Source organism: Puntigrus tetrazona, chromosome 1 (assembly GCF_018831695.1).
Source record: "Puntigrus tetrazona isolate hp1 chromosome 1, ASM1883169v1, whole genome shotgun sequence".
Classification (NCBI taxonomy): Eukaryota; Metazoa; Chordata; class Actinopteri; order Cypriniformes; family Cyprinidae; genus Puntigrus; species Puntigrus tetrazona.
The window spans coordinates 4,986,453-5,014,419 of NC_056699.1; the positions used below are offsets into that span (position 1 = coordinate 4,986,453).

Here is a 27,967-nt window from a genome sequence, read left to right on the forward strand (position 1 = left end):
AGGCGAGTTGGCGTGGTCCAGTGCCCAGCAGCTGAAGTTGTACGGGCCGTACTAACTGGGCGAATGGAGGGGTAAGGTTTACGGTTACTTGTTCAACTGTTTATAAGCTTGTTTGGTTGTATTTATGCATTTGATGGAGTATGGCGTTAAAGACAGGAAAATGTGAATTCTAAAGCGCGGTCATTAAATATTAAACTTTCACCTTGCGGACAGCATACATATATTTATACAGTATAATCATCTACTTTCTGTATCATAAAGACCAGAAACCCTTTTAAAACCACCTCAACCACCCACAACATTTTTAGTGTCTTTTTAGCATTATTTTTGGGATTATTTAGTATTAACGATATACGTTTATTTATTTATATTTAATAAAAAAATGTTTTTTGATGTTCAGTTTTTACTTCATCATTTAAATCTTAGCCTAAGCTATTTTGTCATGTTCTTCTGTAATTCTTTTTTTTTTTTTTTTTTCCAAATTTTTACATTGTAACATAACCAATAATTTTAAGACTTTAACTTCAACTTCATTCTGTTACGCATGATTTTTGTTATATTATGGAAATCACAGATGAATGTGAATTTTAACAGCGCATTAAAGTCATGTTGAAATAATCCTACTTATGAAATAAATGCATTTAATGTAAATACGATGTTGTAATTTTGAGTTGGAAACTATAAACTTTCTTTTAAGTCCTAAGTAAAAATTAGGGCTGTCTGTGTTGATGGTAAATTTGTAAAAATCTTAAAAAATTTTTTGCAGTGAAATTTTAAAAACAATGAATTATGTATATTATGTACAGCACCTTCCCAAACTGAAAACATAAAAAACTAAAAACATGCCTGATGCAGTTTCATTTTTAAGTAGATTATTAATTCTCCAAATAACAATCTGGCTGACATCATTACTTCCCAACTTGTAAATGTGAAAATTCAGTGAAGATTTTGCGTTAAACTGAATTAGTCTAAGACAGATTTGAAAACAGGAGAGTAAACATTTGTACATGCATTGCCAACGGCCTCTTTTGCTTGTGATGCCAGAAGTAGCTGTTTTTGAAAGGCTTTACCTCATACTGAATTCATAGATAAAAAGAACTGTTGTATTTAACCATTCCCCAATTCCTTAATGGCTTGCTTATAGTCGACATCTTTGACTAATCTCTACTCTCAGTGATTGAGAGCGATTTGTAGGTTGATTTTGAGCCAAATCTGGATTAGTCCAGCAGGTCTTCAGACCACGAAACAATGGACCGTTGTCATTATAAACGGCAAAACTTAAAATAATGGAGGGTTATCCATATGGTCATATCAGAATAAGGCTTCAGCCAGACACTAATTAAAAGATCATTGCAGTATTATTTATATGCTGCTATATTACTAAAATATTTAAAATAACTATTTGACTTACCTTTTATTTTTATATTTTCAGTTTTAATTTAATCATTTTATTTTTACCATTTGTTTTGAAGAGCTTTTGTCATTTTATTAGTTTCTGTTTTGCTTACTTATTTTTTTATTTATGTTTTTTTTTTTTTTTTTGTAATTTTAGTATTTTTTTACACCAATTTGTAGCTATTACAGCTCAGAATTTAGATGCATATGGTATTTTTTAGACACATATATCTAAACTGTACAATAGTAATGCAAAGTAAAAAGCATAGAAAAGAGGATATTCTGTTTGTTATTTGAGAAAGATAAAGTGCATTATTGTAATCCAAAAAGATAAGAGAGACATATGCTGTGTAGTCTAGGAAAAACATGTTCGGAAGAAATTACAGCGTGATGAAAAAAAATCTCAGTGGGGCAGGTGGAGGAGGCAGAGATAAAATATGAGATGGGCTGCAGATTGGAGCCTGTGCGGTTGTGTTTTGTGAAGAGAGATGGAGGGAGGGCCGATCAGGCCACAGAAATGAGATGAGACTGGCGTGGTAATACAGGGATTAATAGAAGAGTTCTGTCACCGCTAAATCCACCCATTCACCCGCTAATCCTTGCCCAGCGATCAGCCGTACACCTACTGTATGTGTGCCAGTTAGCATGCTAGCATATAGCTTCGCAGGCGAAAGCGCATGTTGTCAGTGAGCTGAAGTATACACCTATCTGTTTATCAGAAAGTGGTCAGAAGTCTTGAGGAGATTTGTTCTGGACTGTGTTAATGGGCAAACTACTGAAAACATAGCTTTTATGGTTTTTGTTTTCTACTGATTGCAAATATTGCTCTTCCCATACTTTGGGTGTATTGGTGCAGTCCGGTAACCAGAAATTATTATTATTTTTTACTTACTAGATGGATGCAGGGGAAAGGTGTAAATGTAGCAATTTGTACCAATAGTAGTCATGTTTTAGGAGTAAAAAAAACAATAAATTGGGAATAGGGGATTGTTTTAAACTGTTAAAGACAGAAATGTTGTGGGCTCTGTCCTTGTTCATTGATGATATATGCTTTTGTGCATATTTTGCAATTTAAACATTTTTTGTAATTATGTAATTAAGCACACAAGATTAAAATAATAATAAAAAAAAACAGTTTGCTACCTGTTTGTGTTTCCAAAATGACCACCTCATGAACTTGTCTTTGCCTCTACTTTATTTATTTAATTTATCCTTAGAGAAAGTAGATGGTTAAGCTTACATAAAAATTACTGAAGCTACTGCATAATTATATATACATGGTGAAAGTAATATTAAACAATCACCATATTCAATCACCCAAAGGATCAAAAAAGGACTCAAAATTAAACTGGATTAGGCATGTAAAGTGTCAGAATTTGGAGCGTTTATTTAGCTCATTTAACAAACAGAGGTGTTGATACCTCATGACCGACAAATGCAGTTAATCAAACAGCTTTAATATCTGTGGCAGCACTGCTTGTTTTTCACTGACAGACTGTCGTGTTTAAAGCAGATCCAGGCTCTTCGTAAATGTGGCATGTTTTTAAATAGATCCAAAGTCCTGCTCTGTGTAGTTTTGGTATGTGTGGGACATCAGGAAAATGACTGACCCAGTTTTCCCTTCAAACTTCACCCTTCTGTTTGTATCCCAGCCATCTCGGTGTAGAGCTCTCTGGTGTGAAGATATCCTGCTGACCAGCACGTAAAGAGCTCACATCAGAGGAGTATGATAAACGAGATATCTAACACTTCCTGTCAGCTCCTCTGCTAGTGTGAAACTCCTCTTGATCCTATTTAGTTTCACCTGCTACCAACACCTACTGTGATGCTCTCAGAGCAATCTGAGACTAATTGATGAGTTTAAGAGGAAAGGAAAGGCACTACGGGAGGGACGATGAAACTGCATCAGAATTGTTGAAGGCTCTCTTTCCGTATTTTATCAGTATGAGTCTTTGTAAGGTCAACTTTTGTGTTTTAATGCAGGTCACTACAGGCAAAACCACTTTTTATAAATCTGTAAATTTTAGGATATTTTGCTTTCCTAATATTAACTTTCAGACAAAAAACTAAAACATTCAAAATACACATTTAAGTGTTTGTCTGTTTATTGAGATGATTTTACTTATAGTTGCATCTTCAAAGGGATAGTTCATCCAAAAATTCTAATTCTGTCATTAATTGCTCTCCTCATGCTGGTGCAAATACATAAGACCTTCGTTAATCAACAAATTAAGATATTTCTGATGAAATGTGAGAGCTTTTTTAGCCCTCCATGGACAGCAATCCAACTGAAATGTACAGAGGTGCTCTTGATGACAGAAGATACAATATAAATATAAAATCATCATTTTAGTTTTCTTTGCGCACACAAAAGTATTCTCCTAACTTCATAACATTATGGTTGAACCACTGATGTTACGTGGACTATTTTAACAATGTTTTTGCTACCTTTCTGGGCCTTGAATGTGTCTATGCAAGGTCAGGAAGCTCTCGGATTTCATCAAAATAATTTAATTTGTGTTCTGAAGAGGAACGAATGTCTTACGGGTTTAGAGCGACGTGAGGGTAATTAATGACAGAATTTTCATTTTTGGAAACTATCCTGGTTTGGCAGACTCTCCTGTTAAGATCCCATGTCAATATAAAAATAGTAAAATGTTTAAGGACCACAGCATTCTGTATGAATTATTCAGAGCATCTGCTTCGAAAGCAAGAAGATACTTAATTGAATGGTTTCCAAGAAACGCAATTGATCTGAGTCAGGTCAACCTGAAATCAGCCTGATTATCCAGAACTTAATTTAGTCGAGTCTTTCAGGCAGTCCACTAGTTAAATACACTTAGACTTTTCTGGCTTTTTTAGCCTTTAGTTAGGTTTCTGGCATGTCTTGCAGCTCAGAAGACATGAAAAGAAAACACACAGCCAGTTTGTTATGGGCTGTCAACCATTGAGCTGTTTCAGATTGCAGCCAGTTTCTATGTAGATAGCTGACTATTTAATAAAACCATCTCTGAGCCATATATGGAGTCCAAGACAGCAATTCACCCGTCTCGTGTGGAGACGCTGAAGAAAGAGGTGGGGCAAGCAGTAGCTATCATTTAAAGAGACACCGAAAAGAGTTTTTTTTTGGCAAGGTAAAAGAACGTGTTTTACACGTCCATTTAAAAATAAAATAAAATTAGTTTGAAGGCCACGGGCCACAAGTCAATCAACCAATCAGTCACTTTTATTTATATAGTGCTTTTAATGATACAGATTGTATCAAAGCACTGTAAAGTATCAAATAGGAGACTAGAGCGATAGTATTGTATGACAAGATTAAACACTTAATTGTTATTAAATGCAGAGATGGTCTGTGAAATGTCCTCAACCAAGCAAGGAACCAAAAACCCATCCGTGCCAGAATGGAGAAAAAAACAACCTTGAGAGAAACCAGGCTTAGCTAATTTTCAGTTACAATGTTGCATCATAGCAAGCTATATTATAATAAACGCATTACTTTATTTTTCATTTTTGCTTCAATGGCACGTTTTATTCCCCTGTTTTTTCCTCCTTCTTGTGATATGGCATGACAGGCTAAATTTAAGGTCATCGCTTGCTGACTTTTCTGTCGTAGCAGAACCATTTTCTTTTCCCAATGATCAATGTTAAATATTTTAAGCATTTAAAGGACTATTTTCCACTAATAAGGAAACCCTTTGTGACATGTAAATCTTACACGGATGTTAAATAGTTGCTGAATTTAATAAAAATGCATGTTTTGTAAGTATCGGTATCAGAAGATACCTTTGTAAAGAGTGCAGCATTTGAATCAGCTGCCACTTTGTGCTGCCATATTATTGTTGCATCATCGATTTCAGATTTTGTTGAGCATTAAAGATGTTAGTCTGGCCATTGGGCAGTTCTTTACGCCAGTTTTCCATAACCAAGAAGGTCTAACATTTGGTTTCCCAACAGTTTAACTAAAAAAACGATAATTTATCTTTGACGTGCCATTCGAATGTGCATGAGCTACATGTAGCGACGCTTTCCGCTCTCTGCTGTTGCTGTTGTAAAATAGAGCAGCCGCTCCTCTGAGGATTTGCTCTGACAGCGGCGTACAGATGAGCTGTTGAAGTAATGATGAAAAGTTTCATTGAAAGCTTTGCGTAACTGTGACGAGGGCTAATTTTAGCCATAAAAAAGGTGAGAACAGAAAAAACCCTGAAATGACGTTGCCGCTGAGCACAACACGCCGCAAGCAAGTTAGCGTGACGTTTAAAAGGTTGTGGTGAATTTAATCTGTATCTAATGAAAAATGTAAATTCATTCATTATTAACACACCCCCAAGTTGTTCCAAACCTGTACGAGATTCTGACTTCTGTTGAACACTGAAGAAGAGATACCGAAGAATGTCAGTTACCAAATAGTTGACGGTAACCATTGACTAAACTGTATATATATATATATATATATATATATATATATATATATATATATATATATATATATATATGTATATACAGGCTTGGAGAGGGCGGAAAATGTAAAAAATAAATTAACTGTATTTTGATGCACAAGAAATTAGTAATTTTCTCATTGTGAATCCTAGCTGACTGATGTTTAGGTAGATACAACAGAATCTCCTAAACATAAAGTATAATATGATTTTTAAGGTCTTTAAACACTGTTTGAATGTCACCACATCCAGCCAAGTGTACCGCAGCACATTTAGACTAGCATGTTGTGTTTGACAGCGCGAGCGATCCCGTGCTCTTGAGAGTAAAGGTACAAACACGTACGCTTCGCTGAAAGGTAAACACACTTCACCTGTCACCCCTCAACCTCCCTTCTTCCCGTTTTCATTGATAGTGACATTTCCCAGGAAAGTTCCTTGCTGTCACACTTTTGAACAATGCAGCAGAGATGTGTGGGAGAGGGAGTGAACAGCATGGCAGTTATATAAGCACCAGACCGCCCAGTGGGACCTTCTCAACTCCTGCTCAACAGCCTCACTTGTCCATTTTTTTTTTTTTTTATTGCTCACACTTATTCAGCTACATTTACAACAGCATATCCACGTGGTTAACTAAACCGCCAGCAGAAATAGTATTATACTTCTGTTAAAAAAAATCGGGTCAGCAAGATTTTTTCAATTGTCTTTATAAGAAATGTATTTACTTGATTTATTCGATCAAAACATAGAGTGAAAACAGTAATAAAATAACCATTTATATATTTTTAAATTCAGTCTTCAGTGTCGGAGGATCATATAAAACATGTCTTGGTATTATCAATGTTGAAACAGTTGACAGTTGTGCTGCTGTGTTTATGTGACACCTATACATTTTATGATGTTTTGTTAAATAAAAAGTTCTAAAGAACAATTTTTCTTTGAAATAGAAATATTTGGTGCATTATAAATGTCCTTTTACATAAAAGTCCTTTTTATAAAATAAATGCATGCTTGCTAAACCAAAAAAAAGTACTGACAAACACTGCAAACATCAGTGTAATAAAGAGTAATGTTAAAAAAAATACAATAAAAATTATTTGTTGGTGTCAATATCGTTATGGGCAGCGCGGTCCAGGCATCCCATGTTGGAATCCCAACTTGAGGACTTTTTCTGATGCTGGAATATAGAAAAATTATATTTATTTATTTATTTATTTGTTTGTTTGTACAGATTGACAGAAATAAATATGTGCACAACTGCACATGAGAGTAAGGGGGGAAAGCAGCTCAGGAGATATTTTAGTGTACAGCATCTGACTATTTTTGGCATGCTGCAGTATTACTGAGCTTTGAGTTTTCTCTCTAGAGTATTTAGTATGGCTGTGTAATGTTCGGCAATAATGAAATGTTTTTGTCATGATTTACTCACTCTCCTGCCTTCACAATCCCTTATGACTTTTTTCTACAACCTGAAAGAAGAAATATAACAATATAACTGTACTAAAGCTTCAAAAAGACATAAAAGCACTATAGACCTATGAGCATAAAAAAAAAAAAAAATCCCACTGAAAATCTTCTCCAGTCAGTATAAGTTGTGAACAGATCATGCTAAACCAGTTCTGTAAATTGAATCAATCATTTACCAGCAAGAACTGTCTTAAAAGAACGATTTGTTTACAAATGACATTTGACCAAACTGTCTAAATTTTCAGTGTGTGAATAATTTTCACATTGCCTCACATTTTTACATAAGCTTTACATTAACAGTCTTCGTGTGCTTTCATTATATGTAAAATATTCAAAAATCCTTGTGTTTTTCACAGAAAAAAAGACAGAAGAGTAAATAATGAGTGCCATTTTTTTAGGTGAACTATCTCTCTTCACCAACCTAACCACATAAACAATACTTGGCTGCAGATGTCATTAAAGCGTGATGTTTATGATCGAACGCCTTGCCTGTGTTCGTATGTCATATCTGATATATGGTTTTCATTTTCTCTATCTCTCTTTTGTTCTGTCTCAGCTGTAGTTATGTAACTTCCACCGCACCGTCTGATCTCGATCACACTTTCTCTCCCGAGTTTCGTCGTTTTCTCTTCTTGTTCTTAGTTGCTCCATCTGTCTCTGTTTCTTTCCATTTCTGTAGATCTGGGTAATTGGATCCATATTAAACCAGCGCACAGCGATTTATCACAATTGGCTTCACTTGACTTGTGGTGCATTTGAAAAAAAATTAAGAAATTAATCACTTTTGTTGTTTAGAAATAAACAAGAGCTTCTTTTCATAAGCAGCAGTTAACTGATAAAGTTAAACAAAAATGGTATTAGATGCAATACCTTTGATATAACATGGTATTGATTGATCACCACATTCAGATATTAAGGTATTTACTTTAAATCGAGGTGTTGGGATGAGGCAGTGTCTGTGGACTGGCCTACAGACACAGAGAGGCAGCTCGTGGATGATTTTGGCAGTAGTATAGAAGGCTCTTGTGTTTGGTCGTTGGCCAGGACGTGCTGAGGTAAGCCGGGCAGGCCGCATCGCTCTGTGTTTCACACCCTTTTAGAAATCAGCGTCGACAACTCGAGCAGAAACATCTAATTTAGGAGCCACTGGGGAGATGCACGCTTATCTACTCTTTTAGAAAGAAGGACTGAGAGAGATAAAGCGAGGGGAAAATGGGAGGAGAAAGGTAGTGTTATCTGCTAAGTATAAAAAGGGTTTAAAAAGGGATTACCCAGTGATGCTCCTGGGCAGTATTATGACATATTTGTGTGTGTGTGTTTTTTAAACAATTATGTTTATTTGGCTGTTGCTGTTGATTTTAATATGAACCAAGTTCAATCTCATCCATCCGTTCGCCAAACTGCTTGTCCAATGTAGGGTTGCAGACTTTAATTCGGCACAATAGTAAGTAAAATTTAGAAAACGAATATTTGTGGTACTCGGGCAGTTGTGTTCTATGAAATTGTGTTGAATTTGATACATTTGTAGTTGTAACATTTTTAATCTTTAAAACAAAAAAAGTATAAAAAAGTGACCCACATTTGGTTTTTTGACCACTGAAAATGTATATATGTATGGAGCCACATTGAAATCACCATATCTCTGGGACTAATCCATTGAGGACCTTGAAAATTAATATATAAAAAGGACAACTTGTTAAGAAACACAAGTTAAAAGGGTGTAGAGATTTCTTTAATACTTCTTGAGTTACAGGCATGTAAACAAACCAAAATAAGCCATTTTTGAGCTTTGGCATATAATAAAGCAAACATGGCTAAAGTCAACAGATTTTAAAAGTGAAATGATGCTGCCAGCTGTCTGAAGTTAGTTTTACACAGCTGTAAATTGGTTTAAATTAAAGAAAAATCTGTATTTCTACCTGTTCACAACTTTTTCCTGTTTCTTTTAGGAATCATTCATCCTGCCTTTCTGTCCGCTGGTACCTGCCCCATTGACCAAAACCCACACCATCTCAAGCAATCTCCTGAACCTGAAGGCAAAGTAAAGATCAGATTCCTTACATCCCAAATCCAATTTTTATTCCACTCTCGGCTGCTACAAATGGACAGGAGCAATCCAGCCTGCATTAAACAAGAGGAAGCAGTAATGTCTTTAGCAGATGATTTGGATAGAAAAAGTGATACAGACGTTTTTATATTCAGTTCATTTTTGTCTCGTAATGCTCTAGTCCCGCTGAGACTCTGAATATGGACCTTTGAGAGTCCTGACTGGTATCCGAAAAGCCTTTGAGTTGGGTTTTCTTTTCTGGATTGGATGCTTATTTGATACCTCAACGGCATAAACGCAAGGCTGTTGGGTATTTCAGAAGTGGGTTATATAATCGTCTGTTTAGTTGCCAAACCCAATTCTGGAGAACTTGGAAAAGGAGGAAACCTTGTCAACTAGTGCTGTGAGTGGCTTTTGTTGGCCTATTTGGGCCTAAACCCAAAAACAACCTCTGCATCACTTCCACCATTTAGATGTTCCCAAAAAACCCACATCTTCAGAAGTAGTTGTGTTTAAGATACCTCGTTAGGAATTTCAGAAGTCAAATACTCATGATATCAGAACTTAAGGAAGGAGAAACCCTCTGCTAACTAGGGCTTTTGCCAACAGACCAATTTTGGGACTGCACCCAAATCTCTGCATTACTTGAAAGACTTCAAAAATGACGCTTTGAGTGATCTGGCTGGGATTAGATGCTCTTTGAGGTGGGTTTTTGAAACTTTCAGTTTTCAGTTTGGAACTTTCTGAATTAGTTGTGTTTAAGATACCTATAGGTCATAAACCCAAGATTTCGGAAATCAAGTATATATACTCATAATTTCAGATGACACCGCCACTTCCAGTGAACTTAAGGAAGGAGAAACCTTATACTGACTAGGACTTGGTCCTGAATCCAAATCCCAAACCCCTCCCCCCACCCCCCTCCTTTTTGGCCGTTTGGCCCCTATTTCTTACCTCCATCTCATCCCGACCTCCACCATTCGCCTCGCTGGCCACGGCAGTCCTCCCTCCCGTTCCCGCCCCCCCCCCCCCCTCCTCATCACCCAACCCCTTCCCCGCACCACACTTCCCACCCCTCCACCCAAGTCACCATGGCCACCGGTACTACCACCACCGCCCGTGAACATCTCCTGGTGGTGCGGAGGCGCAGCCCCCACATGCGTTACACGCTGAGCCCGGAAAACCTCCGCAGCCTTTCAGCACAGGGTGGCTCTGGGAATGGGGGCAGTTCTAGAGGAGGAGTCCCCGAACCGATGGGCTTGCAGCGGGCCAACAGTGACACGGACCTGGTGACATCGGATAGCCGTTCCTCCTTAACGGCCTCTACGTACCAGTTTACGCTTGGTCGAGGGCAAAACCTGGTCATCTCTTGGGACATCAAGGAAGAGGTGGATGCCACTGACTGGATTGGGCTGTATCACATTGGTAAGATGTTTTTGGGTTTGCAAAAGTAATTCCTTTAAATGGACGGTGACCTTATATTTACTTACAGTTATTGTCTTTTTATCAATGTATAACCGGTTCTTTCTCTTTAGTAATAGTAAAACAACATGCAGATTAGGGCTGCACAATTAATTGAATTCCTAATTGTAAATACAATTACGGATGCCACAATTATATAATTAATTGTTAATCAGCAATTAATTGTCCAAAATCCATTTATGTTATTCTGTGTGCTTACGATGTGGTTTTTTTCTTTCTGCATGTTATCTTAAGGGTTTTTTTCAGTTGTTTTAATTTTAGTTTAAGTATAGCATTATAATACTATGCATGTTTTTACAAAGAAGAAACCAATCCAATGTGCAGTTCACATTTTAGGCTTAACACTATAGAAAAGTTTTTCAGTTGTTTATAGTTTATTTTCATCTAAAAATATGGCATGCAGTTGTAAATGGTACATCATGCAAAGTAAATGGTAATGATCGTAATTAATAATCGCAGTTACAATTTCAGGGAAATAAACAACCATTATTATGTAGCACTACTGCAGATCTTTTTATAATGGCACAAATTGCTTAATGTCATTGGTATACTAACATTATATGAGTTAATGAAATTACGGTATTTAACTGTAAATTTAAGTTAAAACCCTAAAACCTAAGTGCTGTTACAGATTTTTTTATCGTAGAATTTTGGCAACCACAGTTGCCAGTTTTTCACTTTAACAAATTTGTTTTAGAGCGTACCCTATTCCATCGTTTTTAACAAACACGCAGTTTGCTTGAGCTAATGTTGTTAATTAAGGAAGCTTGAGCGAGCAGATTGCAATTCTGTTGGGTGGCAAATGTTTTCTATGTAGTAATTTTTCATACAGAGAATGTGGGCTGTAGATGTTGCGATTGCAGTTTAGAAGGTTTTGGCCATTCTTTATTTTTTTTGACAACTAGACAAGATGCCATGCACTCTACATGCGTAGGCCAAAATGACTGCATGACGTACAGTGGTGTGTATTTTAAAGTCAGCAGAAATGCTGTTAGCAACACACTTTACTTGCACAGTCAGATGTAATTCTTAGTGAAACTAAGCACCAATTTTGTTTGTTAATTTATTTATTTTTTAATATTTTTTTTTTTTTTTTTTTTTAAATGGTCTCTTCACTAGAGAATATTAACCAGATAAACCAGTAAATACTGCTATAGCTCCTAGCCCAACTGTGACCTACTGTGTGGGTTTAATAAGTAGATGAAACTAGTGATTGCAAGTGAATGTGCAAATGAAAACAGATGAACTGCTGACTCTGGCTTAATTGCATTGTGTCATTAGCTACGTTTTATCTCGTCCTCTCCTCCGCACTCGCGCTGATGGTTGAATCTAGTTACTCAGCAATATTTCTGATGGCTTCGAGAGCCCATAACCGCCGTAGTTTTGATTTGTAGAAGAGAGGTGGGAGGATGAGCAAAACATGTCCCATGAGACCGCAACCAACCATGAACAAACTCAACCTACAAGTATCCCTAGATACAGACTAGATAAGAGCAACTGCAATACAATTAACCATTCGCTGACTTTCAGTGAATTATACACACATTTGTTATGTTCGGAGACATTATTCCACCATCATTTAGAGTAATTGCAGGTAAAGTGGGACACAATGTAATTTCTTTTTAGTTCCTTCGTATAATGTAGTTACATTTAGTTATTTAAAGATATTTAATTAATTGAAATAGTATTGCGTGATGGGCTATAAATGTATAGAAAATACATTTTGATATCTGTCTCTCTGGGTCTAGTCCCTTGAAATTGCTCATGACATGTTCACCCATAAAAACCCATGCAGTTCTGTTATAGCTGTAATGTAAATGAGTTATATTTTCCTTCTTGCATAGACAGAAAAATACTTTATAGAATCTTCTCAGATGAAGTAAAGCATTAGCTTGAATCAAATCAAACTTGATCAAGGCTTCGTAAATTACAATCTCTATATATTTAGCTTCCTGGAAGTGGGAATTTAGTGGTGCGTTTAATGGTAATGATACTGGAATTGTGCATGTCAGTGTGTCACTTTTCACTTTTCTGTTATATGCAATTGACAAATTAAGTGAAAAGTATTTTGAAAGGACATGAGTCCTGTCTAGAGGCCTGAATATTATTATAAAAGCACCTACAACAGCATGTAGTCATTGCTCATGCATTATTAAGGCATAGTAAAAATTTGTTTACATAAGATTTCAGGATTAGCTGACAAAAACTTGGTAGTTTTTCTTGAATGTAAAGTATACTAAATATATATATATATATATATATATATATATATAGTATATATAGTATACTTTAGTATACTTTAGTATATATATATATATATATATATATATATATATATATATGTGTGTGTGTGTGTGTGTGTAATACAGATGTCGGTAAACATGATTTTGTTCTTATTCCTGCTGTAATCTGTTATGTGCAGTAGTATGAGCGCAGGGTTCAGGATCTGTTTGACAGTCATGGTCAGGGAAAGCCGATCTCTCACACTACTATAGCCAGCTGCATGGGGTCATCGATCAGGACCGGGGAAATTCCTCTGTGGTCTGTCACAGTGAAAGACCTCTTCTGAGGGATTGTGCCAGCCATCGATCCTCTCAGATCCTCTGGAGTTTCATTCACAGCCTTATTTTCCCCACGGGACTGACCAGGTCCTGATTTATGACCTGTGTTACACACAGAGAAAAAAAACAACAGCCTTAAAGGTATGGTTCGCCCCAAAAATACTGTAATTTGTTGCAAATCTGTTCACTTTGCTTTTTTATTTAAAGAGATTTAGATAAATTTATCATCACGTAACTTGCTCACCAGTGGATGCTCTGCAGTGAATGGGTGCCGTCAGAATGAGAGTCTGATAAAGGCACCACAATAATCCACACCACTCCAGTCCTGCATGTATGTAGGAACCATAATCTAATAATAATAATGCTTTCCCCAATATAAACGTTATGCAGTGTGAATGGATAACGGTTGGATGGCCTGAGTAAAAATGTAGATACCCTCTTCAGATGTACTGCATCAATTTTAATGTGTTCATTTATTTTTGTGAATTGAACTCATTACAAAACTTATACCAACAGCATACTTGTTTATATATCTCAGGAAAAAAATACAAAATTAGAAAATTAAATTCTGTTTCACCATTTTTTGCATTATGGCATTATTATTATGTATTTAAAAAAATATTGATTGACAAAATGTTTCAAGATTCACCCTTGAATTTATTTGAAATAAATTGATATACATTTATTTATTTATTTTTTATTTTTTTTTTTATTACTGACAAACATGGGTTGCATGGTAAATTACATTTAACATAATGAGACATTTAATTTATCTGCCTTAACTTTGTTTATATGTCTTATGTTTGATAATGCGCTCGGAATATGTCCTGATTTTACGGTAAGACAGTTAGCTGGTTTTTCCGGGAAGCTCCGTGATGCGCTGGAGTCAGAGATGATTGATTTTTACGCAAGTCATGTGACACGGTCGGGTGAATTGCGGCTTCTTGTAGACGTTCAGTAACAGAGGCCTGGTGTCAGCGCTGTGATATAGTTTCAGACGAGCTGCTCTAGATCACAGAAGACAAGGCTGGTCTGTTCACTGAGGGTCTGACAAAATGAAGAGTGTGCCACAATTATTGATCAGGGGCTGTAAACCTTTTTTCAGAGTCTAAAAGTTGTTTTAATTTTCACACAACCCAATTATGATTTGCGTTTCGATTACTATCTGTCCTATCCGGACTGTCATATATAATGTGAGTAAGAAACGAGCTAAAAATCTGATTACATATGTAAATTAAATTAAATAATAAAATAAAATAAAATAAAATAAAATAAAATAAAATAAAATTAAATTAAATTAAATTAAATTTCATTTTTAAAATTTTATTGGTCAATTACCAAAACTGGAGAATATTTGAATCATCATATTTTTTTGCTGCTTTTTCTAATAAGGCCTAATTCTCACTGCTTAATTGTGAGTTTTGTCATTAGATGTTATTCACTCTTATGTTCAAATACTGTTCGTCCAGAATTAGAGGACAGAAAGGAGAAAAAGATTGTGTCACAGAGACATAATCAGCAGTGGGTCATTGGGTCTCTGGTTTATGTGGCTGTATTGATTATACAGGCTCAGACTGGAAATTGAAGCTAATGTGCTCATGGACTCAGTTCACCCACAATACGTCCTGTCTGCTTTGAATCACTGCCAATCAATTCATTAGTGCCCTTTTTACTTTGCCACTAGATGCTCTACTTGTAGTCAAGATTAATCAATATACATTGTCCCACGTCTGATTAAACATATTTTTTTGCATTGAAAAAATCTACATTGTACATGTTGATTTTATATATAAATATAGAATACTTTTTTTTATTTGTTTTATTAAGAGCGTGTTAAGGTGAGGAAGCATTAACTAGAAACATGCTCCCTTACCTTCAGGACAAACACTTGATCATTTATTAGTTCTCAAGACCCTAGTGTTCAGCCCTTGAGAGAATAGGCCTGAGGTGTGGCACAATCAATGTTGTTTCACAACCACACATTTATAATGAGATCTATTGACTCCTGGTGGAGTCCTTTCGTCTTAGTCGTTTATTTATTTATGAATAATTACTAATATTTACACGGTTTTGTGCCACCACAGATGAGACGTGTCCCGCAAACGTTTGGGATTCAAAGAACCGCGGGGTGAATGGCACTCAAAGGGGCCAGATCGTCTGGAGGCTGGAGCCCGGACCGTACTTCATGGAGCGTAAGTAAGAGAGAGGCAAATATACGCTTTCTTTTTTCAAGGAGCTGAGCTTTTGTTTCGGATTTGACAGTGTTCGCAAGGTTGCTGGGATCAGGTGTTTGGTACACGAACAAAGCAGCATATGAAGTCAACACCTAAAGAAAAAAAGAAAATATCAGGTTTTTTTTTTTTTTTTTACAAAATATTGGGCAGCACAAATGATTTTAACATAAATTTATAATACTGTTTCTTGAGCAGAAAATCAGCATATTGGATTATACTGATAATTCAGCTTTTAAAATAAATGATAGTTATAATATATATATATATACCAGTTATGTGGAGTCCTAATTTGAGATAAATCTGCCACAATGTTTGAATGCTGAGGACACAAACATCTCCTGTACACCCGTGCACTGCAGTATATATTTCTACATATTTGTATTGTATTGTATTTTTGTGATGTTTAGGAACAAGCAGAGCTGAAAACAGTTATAAAATTGAGAAACAAGCAAATAGTTACTACTAAATTAGATGCAGCGAATGTCATACAAAATCATTGTTGTTTACAAGCGAACATCTGCTTTTATTTTTTATTTTTTTACATTCAGTTCAGTGTGTTCCTCGCCATTTGCTATTTCCATAAACTATTTGTAAGCTATTTCTCAGTGAAAATGGTATCTACGCTATTTTTTTTGGTTCAGTTTAGCAGCTTAGGAACTTGAAAACAGACTTCAGCAGACTGAAAAATTGATTCCTGGGAATTTAATAAGGCCAGCCAATCAGATTACAGCTTTGCTTTTTGAGAAAGCTCTCGGCACTTTTGTCTTCGTTATGGGTTAGATAAACATGGCTGAGACTGAAATGATAAAATGTGTTATTATGTGAGAATAATAATGGAGATACTGTATGCGTTGTTTCTATTTCAAATGTTTGAGAAACACAGTCTTGTGTTTATATTTCTCAGCTGAGACCAAGATCTGTTTCAAATATTACCATGGAGTGAGTGGAGCGTTGAGGGCCACGACACCCTGCATCACTGTCAAGAACCCTGGAGTCACAGTAAGTCTGCGTTAGTAGAACTGTAAAATGCTTCTAATGATCAGGCCCTCTTTGAATTATGCTTAAAAGGAGTATTTTCACTCATAATATCTTTTGAAAGTGATTTTTGTCACATGAACTTGAGAGAAACACATGAAAGCATCACTCATCGAAATGGCATAATGTGACATTTTCATAACAGTCAATTTATGTAATAACAATAAACAATGCATATTTGCATTTTTGATTATTTAGTATTTAAATAGAATTTAAGTTCCAAAGCAAGAATTATTTGCTGCTCACTGATGCTGCATTTGATAAAAAGGCTGTAAAATAGTAACATTGTAAAATATTATTACAATTTAAATGGATTTCTACTTTAATCTATTGTAAAATGTCATTTATTCCTGTGATGTAAAGCTGAATTTTCAGCACCATTACTCCAGTCATCAGTTTCACGCGATCCTTCAGGAATCGATCTAATATTCTGATTTCCTGCTCAAAAATATGAATTATTATTTTATAATATTAAACACTTGTGCTGCTTAATATTTTATATATACTGTAATCCATTCTTTATAGGATTCTTTGATAGTTAGAGTTCAAAAGAACAACATTATTTGACATATTATTTGTAATATCACGAATGGCTTGACTGTCACTTTTGATCAATTTGATAAGAGTTTTTTTACAAAAACAACAAAACAGTACAGCATAAAAATATACTTCAAGCAGTATTAAGGCTGGTTGTTAAGCAACATATGAATGAATTAGCTGCGATAATAAAATTCGTACGATGTTTGTGCGTGTAGGTTCTTTCACAATGCTTCCAACAGACAAATTCAGTAGATACAGTTCACGTTTTCGCCTCCACCTGTGTGCGTTTCTTCCTCTTTCTCTGCCTGCGTGTGTCTGCAAGCTCCATTACCAGGCTCTGGAGTTAGACTGAACTCCACAGAGACGTATCATGTTCACAGGCATGCAGGGAATGCACAGGAAGTAGAGAGCGCTCTTTGATATGCTTAGCGCCGGGGCTGCCGACACAACGCCACAGAACTAGTGCAAAGGGCACATTCCACCCTCTGTGACACGAGCTTGAACTTCACCCCCTAGAGTTAACGGGCCCGTTCACTCACAGAGCATCCCTGAATTACCTTAGAGCTGTCGAAAAGAAAACTGTGATCTGAGATGTGATAAAACCGATTCTTCAGGCACATGAAATATTAACCAAATGTGATTTAAATGTGCATTGGCTTAACATATGGAAATGATAATGTCTCGGTCTCGCCATCATTCAGAAGTCGTCATGTTGGGGCTCTGTGGCTGAACGAGAGAGTCTGTAACCATAAATCACACACTGCCATGTTAATGAGCAGGAACATTATAACATCAGTGAATTATTCACGACCATGTTCCTGAACCTCTTTAAAATTTAACACACTAACCACAGTTTCGACTGAAACGCAAAATGAATAAATATATGGAAGAAATATTTAATACTTATGTGAGCATTGCTAACAGTTATTAAATAAATGGGCTCTACTTCAAGATGTATTTATTTATTTGTTCATTTATTGTATTAAAATGAAGGTTGCCATAGCTTTTTTGTAATCACTCCAGCATCTCTGTGATATTTTGGAAGAAGCTAATTATCTGGTATGATTTCAGATATTAATCCAGGTCTGGCTTGCTTTCTCCAGGTGTTATAAAATAATAATAGTAAAATAACAATAATAATTTATTATTATTATATTTAGAATTAAATTAAATAATGACAAATGCTATATATATATATATATATATATATATATATATATATATATATATATATATATATATATATATATATACATATCTAATTTTAATTATAATTTTATTTTAAATAAAATTAAAGAAATATAATAGAAATTAAGTTATAAGTAGGTATAAACTAACAGTTAAATAAAATCTTAACTAATAATAAAAAAAAAAAAAATAAAAATATTAAAACTGTAATTGTATTGATATCCCTGAAACTAAAAACTCACTCTTTTTGTCTGTATCATTATGTGTAAATGTGTGTTATGCTGTCCTCTACAGGTCGGGGCAGAAGGGCAGGTGGATGGACAGTCGGTCACCGAACACTGCAGGAAATTGGTCAGCTTTACTCTGTCAGGTAAGTACAGCTGATGTTTACTAGACCTACTCTCATTTCAGCAAAATGAGATATCAGCCCTCTTGTGGCAAAGAGCTGCTAGTGCAGATAGATAGATTGTATATGTGATGTGTGTGTGTGTGTGTGTGTGTGTGTGTGTGTGTGTGTGTGTGTGTTACAGATATCAGGGCTCAGGGTCTGAAGAAGGGCATGTTTTTTAATCCGGACCCATATCTGAAGATGAGCATTCAGCCAGGCAAGAGGAACGGCTTCCCTACGTTTACTCACCACGGCCAGGAGAGACGAACCTCCATCATATCCAACACCACTAACCCTGTGTGGCACGGAGAGGTAATTCATATTCATATGCGATCCCGGACTGGGCCGGTTAATGAGGCGTGCTGTTTGTGTTCACTTCTTCAGCGCTTAACCTCTGGATGCTGCAGGGTGACCTCCCTGCTGTCAGTCCACTCCGAGGAGCTGAGAATTTAATGGGATGTAACCAAGTAGGGGTGACTCTCAAACAAGAAGTGTTCAGCAAAAGCACAGTGACCTTGAGCAAAGCCATAACCTTAGATTGAAACATTTTTCTTTATTATAAAAGCAGTGAATGCTACTAAATGACCATATCAATGTACGCACAAGGCACTTAAAATATTCGACCATGGTACATTTCCATTTAAATTAAATTATATTTAAAGTACGTAATAATTAAGTGCACTTCAATCTTATAAAACATTGAATATACAGTTTGATTATTATTTTATTTCCCCTGCCTAAAAACACAACTGTAAACCTTTCTTTTATACACTTTTCGTTTCCCCCGGTCTGCAGAAGTACACTTTTGTTGCTCTCATGACGGATGTTTTGGAAATTGAGGTCAAGGACAAATTTGCGAAAAGTCGCCCGATCATCAAACGCTTTTTGGGTCAGCTGACGATGCCAGTTCAGAGACTTCTGGAAAGGCATACAGCCGGGTCAGTATTCTCTACTGAAATATAGCTGAAAGGATCTGTTACGTATGAGCTTTACTAACAGAGCTATGTCCTCCAAGTATCTTACAGTTCTTTTTAGTCCACTGATGTTTATGGAAACAGTTTAAGAGGTATCATTGTAAAAAAGAGCTTATAGATATGGTATTCGGCCATATTTTAATTGGCAAAACAATACCTTTGTATGCTAAACTTATATACGCACAGGTGCTTATTACAGATAGACAGAAGGAAAGAATTATCTGCTATCTGTTATAATGATCTTATTTTCTTTGTTGTTGGTAAAAAAGGGATCAACATGTGAGCTACACACTTTGTCGTCGTCTGCCCACGGAGCATGTGAGCGGACAGCTTCACTTCAGGGTGGAGATCACCTCCAACGGGCATGAAGGTACAGATTACAGTATGCTCATCTATACACTCAATTTCACTTAAAACTGATACACCTTTAAAGGATTTTTAAAGAAGCCTCTTATACGAACCAAGGCTGCAATGATTCAAGTAAAAATGGAAATAATAATACAGTTTAAATTAACTGTTTTCTAATTTATTATATATCATTAAATGTAATTTTATTCTTGAATAAAATTCATTTTCAGCATCATTACTCCAGTCTTCAGTGTCTCATGATTCTTCATTCTAAAATGCTGATTTGTTGCTCAAGAAACAGTTGTGATGCTTAATATTTTGTGATTTAAATTTTTTTTGGAGAGCAAATACCATTGATTTGAAATGTAAATTTGTTGTAACTATACATTTATAGTATATACTATATCATCTTTTTTTATCATGTCTTCAATAAAAAAGCTGTATTTTCAAACTTTTTTTCAACTATTTAACCTTTTTACAGTTTTTACATCCATGCTGATTTCCATTTCCAATTCAAAAATCTGATATGATGGGCCATGTTTAAATTAGTTAAAATATAAATGTAAATGTAATTGTAAACTATAAACAGCACTAAAGAAGTAGCCAATATGTAATATATATATATATATATATATATATATATATATATATATATATATATATATATATATATATATATATATACATTTTTATTTAAAGAGGGTTTATATAGATATATATAGGTATATAAATATAGATATATATAGGTGTATAGAAAGAGCAACATTTATTTGAAATAAATATGTTTGAATCATTATAAATGACTTAAATTAATTGAATGTCACTAAAAGTATTATGCTTTTGTAGATGCCATGGGATCTCTGTTGGGAGCCTCCTCTATGAATGGAGATCCTGGGAGCCCATCGGACGACGAGGATGTTTTGCATCCTTCTTCTCGTATGGCCAGGGGCCCCTCTCCCACCGGCTCTGAAGGGTCCCTTCACGGTGACACCTTTAGGACTGATGAGTGCATGATGGATCCTGATGAGGATCGGCTCTTGAGAGAAGGGGCCCCAAACTTAGCTGAAGGAACCCCGGGCCACACTCATCGCCAGGCCTCGCTTAACGATTATCTGGATGCTATTGAGGCCCCTAAGGGCCCCGGAGACAGACCTCTTGGGGCCGCCTCACCTAAACTCCGCTCCAGTTTTCCCACCGATACACGGCTCAATGCTATGTTACATATAGACTCTGATGAAGACGAGGAGGGACACGCCTCCCGGGATCCAGTATTGACCAATGGTGCTCCTCGGCCTGATGGACACGCCTCCTCAGAACAGGACAAAGGGGAAGTTCCCGGCAAAGAGAGGCTTGAGTCGGAAGCGGCAAGCAGTGCCACAGACACGGAGGCTACAGCGTCGGGGTCGAGCAGCGGCACCACCAAGAGCCAAAATGGAGGTGCTGAGGACACTCAGGAAGGAGCTGCTGCTTCAGGAGACTCGACACAGACCACCAGCAGCTCTCAGCGGCCAGCTCCCACAACACAGGTCTGTAGGGTCTGGCAGCTCTATTCTATTCTATTCTATTCTATTCTATTCTATTCTGCCCGTTTACATGCAAGTTGTACATGAACGTTTTTAAAGTAAATAAAAAAAAATATATGGTCAAGTTTATTTTTTACTTTACTTTATTTTCTTGAATAAACTATAATATTTTGCTAATTTTAGACACATACAAGTATATATAAAGTTGTTTTGTATTTTATAAGAGGTAGCGATGTAATATGGATATAATAAAAGTAGATTTTATGCTATAATGATTTATAATAAATTGTATAGCATCAAACTTTTCTTTTTTTGGCCTGATTAATTAAATAGTTTTTTAAAATAAATTATTTTAAAATTATATTATTATTATTAAATTAGAACTATCTATCTATCTATCTATCTATCTATCTATCTATCTATCTATCTATCTATCTATCTATCTATCTAAAACCTGCATTATATATTTCATGGATATATTTCATAAATAAAAGATTATTTATGTTATGTACAAATATTCTGGTTGGCTCAAGCACAAAACTGCATTTTTTTACGTATTTCATCATCATCATTTTCCCAGTTTGTATTGTAATGTTATTCTTCCTTTGCATTATTACACCTAATCCATTTCTTGTAGGATGAGGAAGGAGCTCCACCTAAGGCGGTCACCGGGGAGGAAGGTTCATCAGAGGCCGCTACGGTTACAGAGTCCTCAGCATCTGCCAGTAACACAGCTTGTGAAGGGGGCGGAGCCACAGCAGCTAAGCAGCCGGAGCAGGGGAACCCCAGCGAGACAACCAATGAGGAGGAGGAAGATGCTGGAATCTGGCAGAGGAGGCGGAGTCTGCAGGCATCAGGGATCGCATCACAGGCTGAAGGGGTCGAACTAACCAATGAAGTGAGAAGGGCAGATGACGCAGAGCAGGCTGCCACAGTAACAGATGAGGAGACAGGTAACTTAATATAATTTTTATAATAGGAATAACAGGAGCCTTTATGAATAATTTGTGTATAATGTAGGTATAGTATGTTTTCATTTGATCTTTCACAACATAAATAACCCGTCTTGCCCTTCTTTAGGAGCCACTGCTCAAGTGAATGGCCATCAGCCAATGCGATCTCTTCCTTCAGTCCGTCACGACATCAGCCGCTATCAGAGAGTAGACGAGCCTCTTCCACCAAGTGAGAACATTCGTGCATTTGTTTGGGATTGACCCAGCTTCTCCTAAAAGGCACAAACTCCTGGAAAATACGATTTACCTTTAGCTCTTTTGAAATGATTGTCATGATATTATCGCGTTTGATTATAACGTTGTAAGTGGGTTTTAAATGTGTATGTTGCAGACTGGGAAGCTCGTATAGACAGTCACGGCAGGATTTTCTATGTGGATCATGTGAACAGAACCACCACCTGGCAGCGGCCCACTGCTCCACCTGCACCTCAGGTCCTACAAAGATCCAACTCCATTCAGCAGATGGAGCAGCTCAACCGAAGGTCAGTGTGTTTACACCAGCAGATATCTGTCAAGATGGCATTAAATCAGCCTTCTGGTAGGAGGAGAGTTTTGAGAACACAGTGACCCCTGGTTCCAAAATCTCAGGATTTATCTGAGTCCGAAATGCCATTTGTTAATCCTCACTTGTATGGAAAAACAGCTCTTTAAAAATGTCACCCAGCAGTCACCACGGCAACGTAATCTGTTCTGCCATTATCAAGTTCTGTCAAAACATCTCTCACGCTCTCTCATCCGCTTTCTCTCCCTCAACTTGATTTCAATTTATGTCGCTTGATTACCATGCATTTCACTTGCAAAAGCAATTGTAGCATAGCTGTGTACGGCATCCGGAGTTAACAGTTTGCCAAGCATAAAATGTCAGTGAAGATGAGATTCAAATTAAACGTTTTTTAAGTCTAGAAACCATGTGAAATATTTGCTTCTCAGCTAAGAATAATACAAAATGCAATGTCATAACTGGCTAGAATTGTTTGTGACAAACATTTTTCTGATTTATTTTAATTTGTTTACATTGAATTTATTATGCATGTTAACATAAAATTTATTATGCATGTTTACATTGTATTTATTATGGTGCTTTAATGCTCAAGAAGCATTTAGTGTAATCACGTTTATTTCAATAATTGGTTTAATTTTAATCAACGTGCTGCTTATTATTATTATAATATTTTAATCACATGAGTCTTTAATAGAAGAAACAGCATTAATACATCCTTGTTGAATAAAAGTATTAAAATTTGTATATATTATTATATATTAATATCCATTTTGTGTATTTGTTTCTTTTAACAATCTAATTATACGTATCTGATTAAGATTTTTTCTTGTATTCTATTTTATTATTTTCTTTTCTTTATTAATTTAAAATTGTAGAGTAGGCTAATATAATATATAATAACATAATATATATATATTTTTTTTCTACCATTATATTTGTTCAGGATTCTTAGATACAATATAATTCAAAAGAACACCGTTTATTTTAAATACAAATCTTTTTAACGTAAAAGTCTTTTGCTGTACTGTCTCTGTATTGAACACATATTTTATATATTTATTTTTTACGCATATGCATAATTTTTGCCTTTTTGTGTTCAAAATAAAATGAAACGTTATCAACATGTATGATTAATTAGTTTTTTAGTATTTCATTTTATAATTTTTTATTATTATTCATTTCAGTCGGCCTAAGATAGCAATAAATTTAGCAATGATAAATACATTAAAAAAGCAACAAAACAGAATTACGAATGAGAAAGTGCAGCTACCTATGTAGAAAGATTATCATAAATATATCTCTTTGTTTTGTTCAGGTATCAGAGCATTCGGAGGACAATAACCAACGAGAGGACAGACGAACAGGCTGCAGAGATGCCTGCAGACGAAAACGACCTGCTGCATCCCTCCATCCCCGGTACTCTCTCACACGCCACATACATGAACTGTATTCAGACGCGCCTGCTTAGTTGGACACAAGGAAATATGCCATAGAGAAAACCAGATCTCTTGATTTAAGCCGACACGCAGCCGATATCACACTGTGGCTGTCCTCTGTTTCAGAGTACCGTCGGGACGGCGTGGTTGGGCCCGCTAGCTCTCGCTCGCGCTTGTCTCTGCTGCTTCAATCCCCCAGCGCCAAGTTTCTCACCAGCCCGGATTTCTTCACCGTACTGCATTCCAACCCTGTTAGTCTCCAAACGCATTAATTATTCACACTTTTTTTTTTTTTTACCACAAGCCAGTTTTCCATCCCTTGAAGGAATTTTGTGGTTGTGGTGTTTTTTCATCATCTGGTTCCATCGTTAATTTTGCCGGCCGTTACGTTCGAAAGTAACTCGTTTTGTTGTTAAAGCCATTTTGTTGCATTTGCAGTTTTTAGCATTCCTTAAACGCTACGAAACACTCTTGTGTGTTCTTGTTTTCTTTCTCAGAGTGCCTACCGCATGTTTACAAGTAACACGTGTCTCAAACACATGATCAGTAAAGTGCGTCGGGACGCTCACCACTTTGAGCGCTACCAGCACAATCGAGACCTGGTTGCCTTCCTCAACATGTTCGCCAACAAACAGCTGGATCTCCCGCGGGGCTGGGAAATGAAACACGACCACACGGGAAAGGTCTGCGTTCTGTGTTTTCACATTCTGGATGTGTCTCGCTTTTCAGCCATTTTCTACCCCCTGCTTTTACTTTTGCTGTGCGTTTCTGAATAAAATAAAAAAAAAAATTATTTTTCGGCCATAAAATATGTATAGGAACATAAAATATGGCTAAAAATGTTTTAAGCTTTTAAAAAAAGGCTCTTATGCTCACCAAAGCTGTATTTATTTAAATTAAAAAATACAGTAAAACAGTAATATTGTGAGATATTGTTACAATACATTTTTCTACTCAAATATATTTTAAAATGTATTAATGTGATCAAAGCTGTAGTTTTCATCATTACTACAGACTTCAGTGCCTTGTGATTACTATGAAATTATTCTGATATGTTAATTTAATAACCAAGAAACATTTATTATTATTATTTTAATAATATACAAAATATATATATATATATATATATATATATATATATATATATATATATATATATATATATATATATATATATATATATATGAATAATTTATTTTTCTATATATGCATTTTTGCTGAATAATTATGTTACATATATTATTTACATAATTTATTATACAATTCTATTGTTTAATATTGCTTACATATTTTCAATGCAATTACTAATATGTACTGTAAGTGCATTCATTTTATATTCATCAGCGGCTAGTTGTCAGTTGCCACATAAAATAATTTTGATCTGTTGGGTAGTGCTTTACAGTAATAAGCTTATAATGGAGGCTTAGCAGGAAAGCAGACACACCGCGGATAAATGTTTAAAACATGTACAACCGTAACACTCGCTGTAAATATTTCATGCGTTAGTGTTTTTACGGGGGCGTTCAGTTCGCGTTTGTGCTTTTAAATCCCTCAACCTACGTACTTGACATGATCGTGTCTTCTCCTCAGCCTTTCTTCGTGGACCATAACTGCAGGGCGACCACCTTCATAGACCCACGACTGCCGCTGCAGAGCGCCCGACCCAGCAGCCTCCTCGCCCACCGCCAGCACCTCAGCCGCCAGCGCAGCCACAGCGCAGGGGAGGTGAGCACACCACGCCTGGGAAGCCTTCCAGACTAGAGCTGTCAAAAGGCGGTACAAAAAAAATCTTAATTCGTCACGAGATTCCAGTAAATTAGTTTAACATGGAATGTGACGGAAGTTGTCGAACTTTAGATGAATTGCACCTAAATCAAATTGCGATGTAAACTAGTATCTCTAAATATGAGTCCTGTATTTTCCGAGTGTCTCTGTGTTAAAGTGCCCCTATTATTAGTTATGAAAGGTTCATATTTTGGGTTTTGCGAGTCCCAAACAACAGGTTGGTATGCAAGGTCAAAAAGCACTTCCATTGTCTTATATTATGCATTTATTTTCAAACGATTCGTTCAACTGTTAATATTTTAAAACTATAATATTAATATTGATTGGTTGATTTCAGTTAAAGCAGTGTTTGTGAGTTTTTACTGCTCCAAAAGCTCCCCCTAGTGGTGAATAATGAATTTGCATTTTCATTCAGACCAACGTGAAAATATTTCTTTTTGACGTCAACGTGAAACGATTTCAACGATTCATAGTCGACTCTTTCTTTCGGGAGACAATAGCTTTATACACTGTTAACTTCCTGTTTTAAAAGTTGCAGGATGTTTTTATTCACTTAGAGCTGTGTTACACACTGCATGAAAGCTCATTTTAAAAAAATCCATAATATTAATTAATGGCAGAGACAAATGAATCGGCTGCGAAACTGAACAAGTGTAGGACTCTGCAGCAAGGTAATGGGAGGTCATTTTGATTGCATGAACGAGAAACACCTAGCGGTTTGAAAACACCCAGAAATCCTGAAACTGAATGCAATATTGCGTAGCTCGCCGTTGATCTACGGCTCTGTCTATTAACTGCCGCTTCGTTTGAAAACAGGTGATGAAGATTTAGCGCCAATCAAACAAAAAGCTTTACTGATGAGCAGTAGCATGTAGTAGCCCTAATAACAAGAATACTTTTTAAGATGAAAATTGGCATATTAGAATGATTTCTGAAGAACAATATGACACTGAAGACTGGAATAATGATGCTAAAAATTTTGCTGTACATCACTGAAATAAATTAGATTTAAAAAAATATTAAAATAGAAAATATTTCACAATTTTGCTGTGTTTTTAAATCAAATAAACGCAGTCTTGGTGACCTTTTAAATTTCAATTCTTTATCTTAAAATGCTAAGAGTAGCGTGGGACGGTAACCAGATATACTAATGAATGTATTTTTAGTGGTGGCGGTTTTTACATCGTAAATCTTTACATCATAAAATATTCTCAGCAGGTTTCTCATTAGGCAATCTGATCTTCTGTCACGTCGCGGCCGTGTGGAGAACACATCGCCCTCTTTAGATATGCTGATTAATTTCATAGCGTCGGCCCCATGCGTCCCAGCATGCACTGTCATTTTCACATCAGTCCACCCACAGTCCCCAGTGTGTGTGTATGTGTGTGTGTGTGTGTTTGTCAGCTGGCCATATGCGAATGCATGTAAACATATTGTGTCTAAATATTATTCCACTAATCTTTAAATCCTCTGTGTCTTCAGAACATGAAAATGTAAATTAGCCCACTTAATTAAAAAAGTCCCCCTCCTCATATAAACATCTCGGGAATAAAGGCCAGGAAAGTTTTACAATCCACTCAGCTTTAGCAAAAGAGCTGTCAGATCTTTAGTCA

The 27,967-nt window shown here is 36.0% G+C and overlaps 1 protein-coding gene across 1 annotated transcript in view; it reads left to right on the top strand.

Annotated features, from left to right (window-relative positions):
* hecw2b (HECT, C2 and WW domain containing E3 ubiquitin protein ligase 2b) overlaps nucleotides 1-27,967 on the top strand; it is a 46,783-nt gene that overhangs the window by 7,321 nt on the left and 11,495 nt on the right. Inside the window, exons 2-17 of the mRNA XM_043240418.1 lie at nucleotides 9,248-10,049; nucleotides 10,169-10,770; nucleotides 15,473-15,580; nucleotides 16,527-16,621; nucleotides 18,680-18,755; nucleotides 18,916-19,085; nucleotides 19,569-19,711; nucleotides 20,017-20,117; nucleotides 20,942-21,621; nucleotides 22,256-22,571; nucleotides 22,699-22,800; nucleotides 22,963-23,113; nucleotides 24,449-24,549; nucleotides 24,696-24,820; nucleotides 25,067-25,252; nucleotides 26,160-26,294. Coding sequence (XP_043096353.1) covers nucleotides 10,437-10,770; nucleotides 15,473-15,580; nucleotides 16,527-16,621; nucleotides 18,680-18,755; nucleotides 18,916-19,085; nucleotides 19,569-19,711; nucleotides 20,017-20,117; nucleotides 20,942-21,621; nucleotides 22,256-22,571; nucleotides 22,699-22,800; nucleotides 22,963-23,113; nucleotides 24,449-24,549; nucleotides 24,696-24,820; nucleotides 25,067-25,252; nucleotides 26,160-26,294 — 2,823 coding nt within the window. The 5' untranslated portion in view covers nucleotides 9,248-10,049; nucleotides 10,169-10,436. The remainder of the gene's footprint in view (nucleotides 1-9,247; nucleotides 10,050-10,168; nucleotides 10,771-15,472; nucleotides 15,581-16,526; nucleotides 16,622-18,679; nucleotides 18,756-18,915; nucleotides 19,086-19,568; nucleotides 19,712-20,016; nucleotides 20,118-20,941; nucleotides 21,622-22,255; nucleotides 22,572-22,698; nucleotides 22,801-22,962; nucleotides 23,114-24,448; nucleotides 24,550-24,695; nucleotides 24,821-25,066; nucleotides 25,253-26,159; nucleotides 26,295-27,967) is intronic.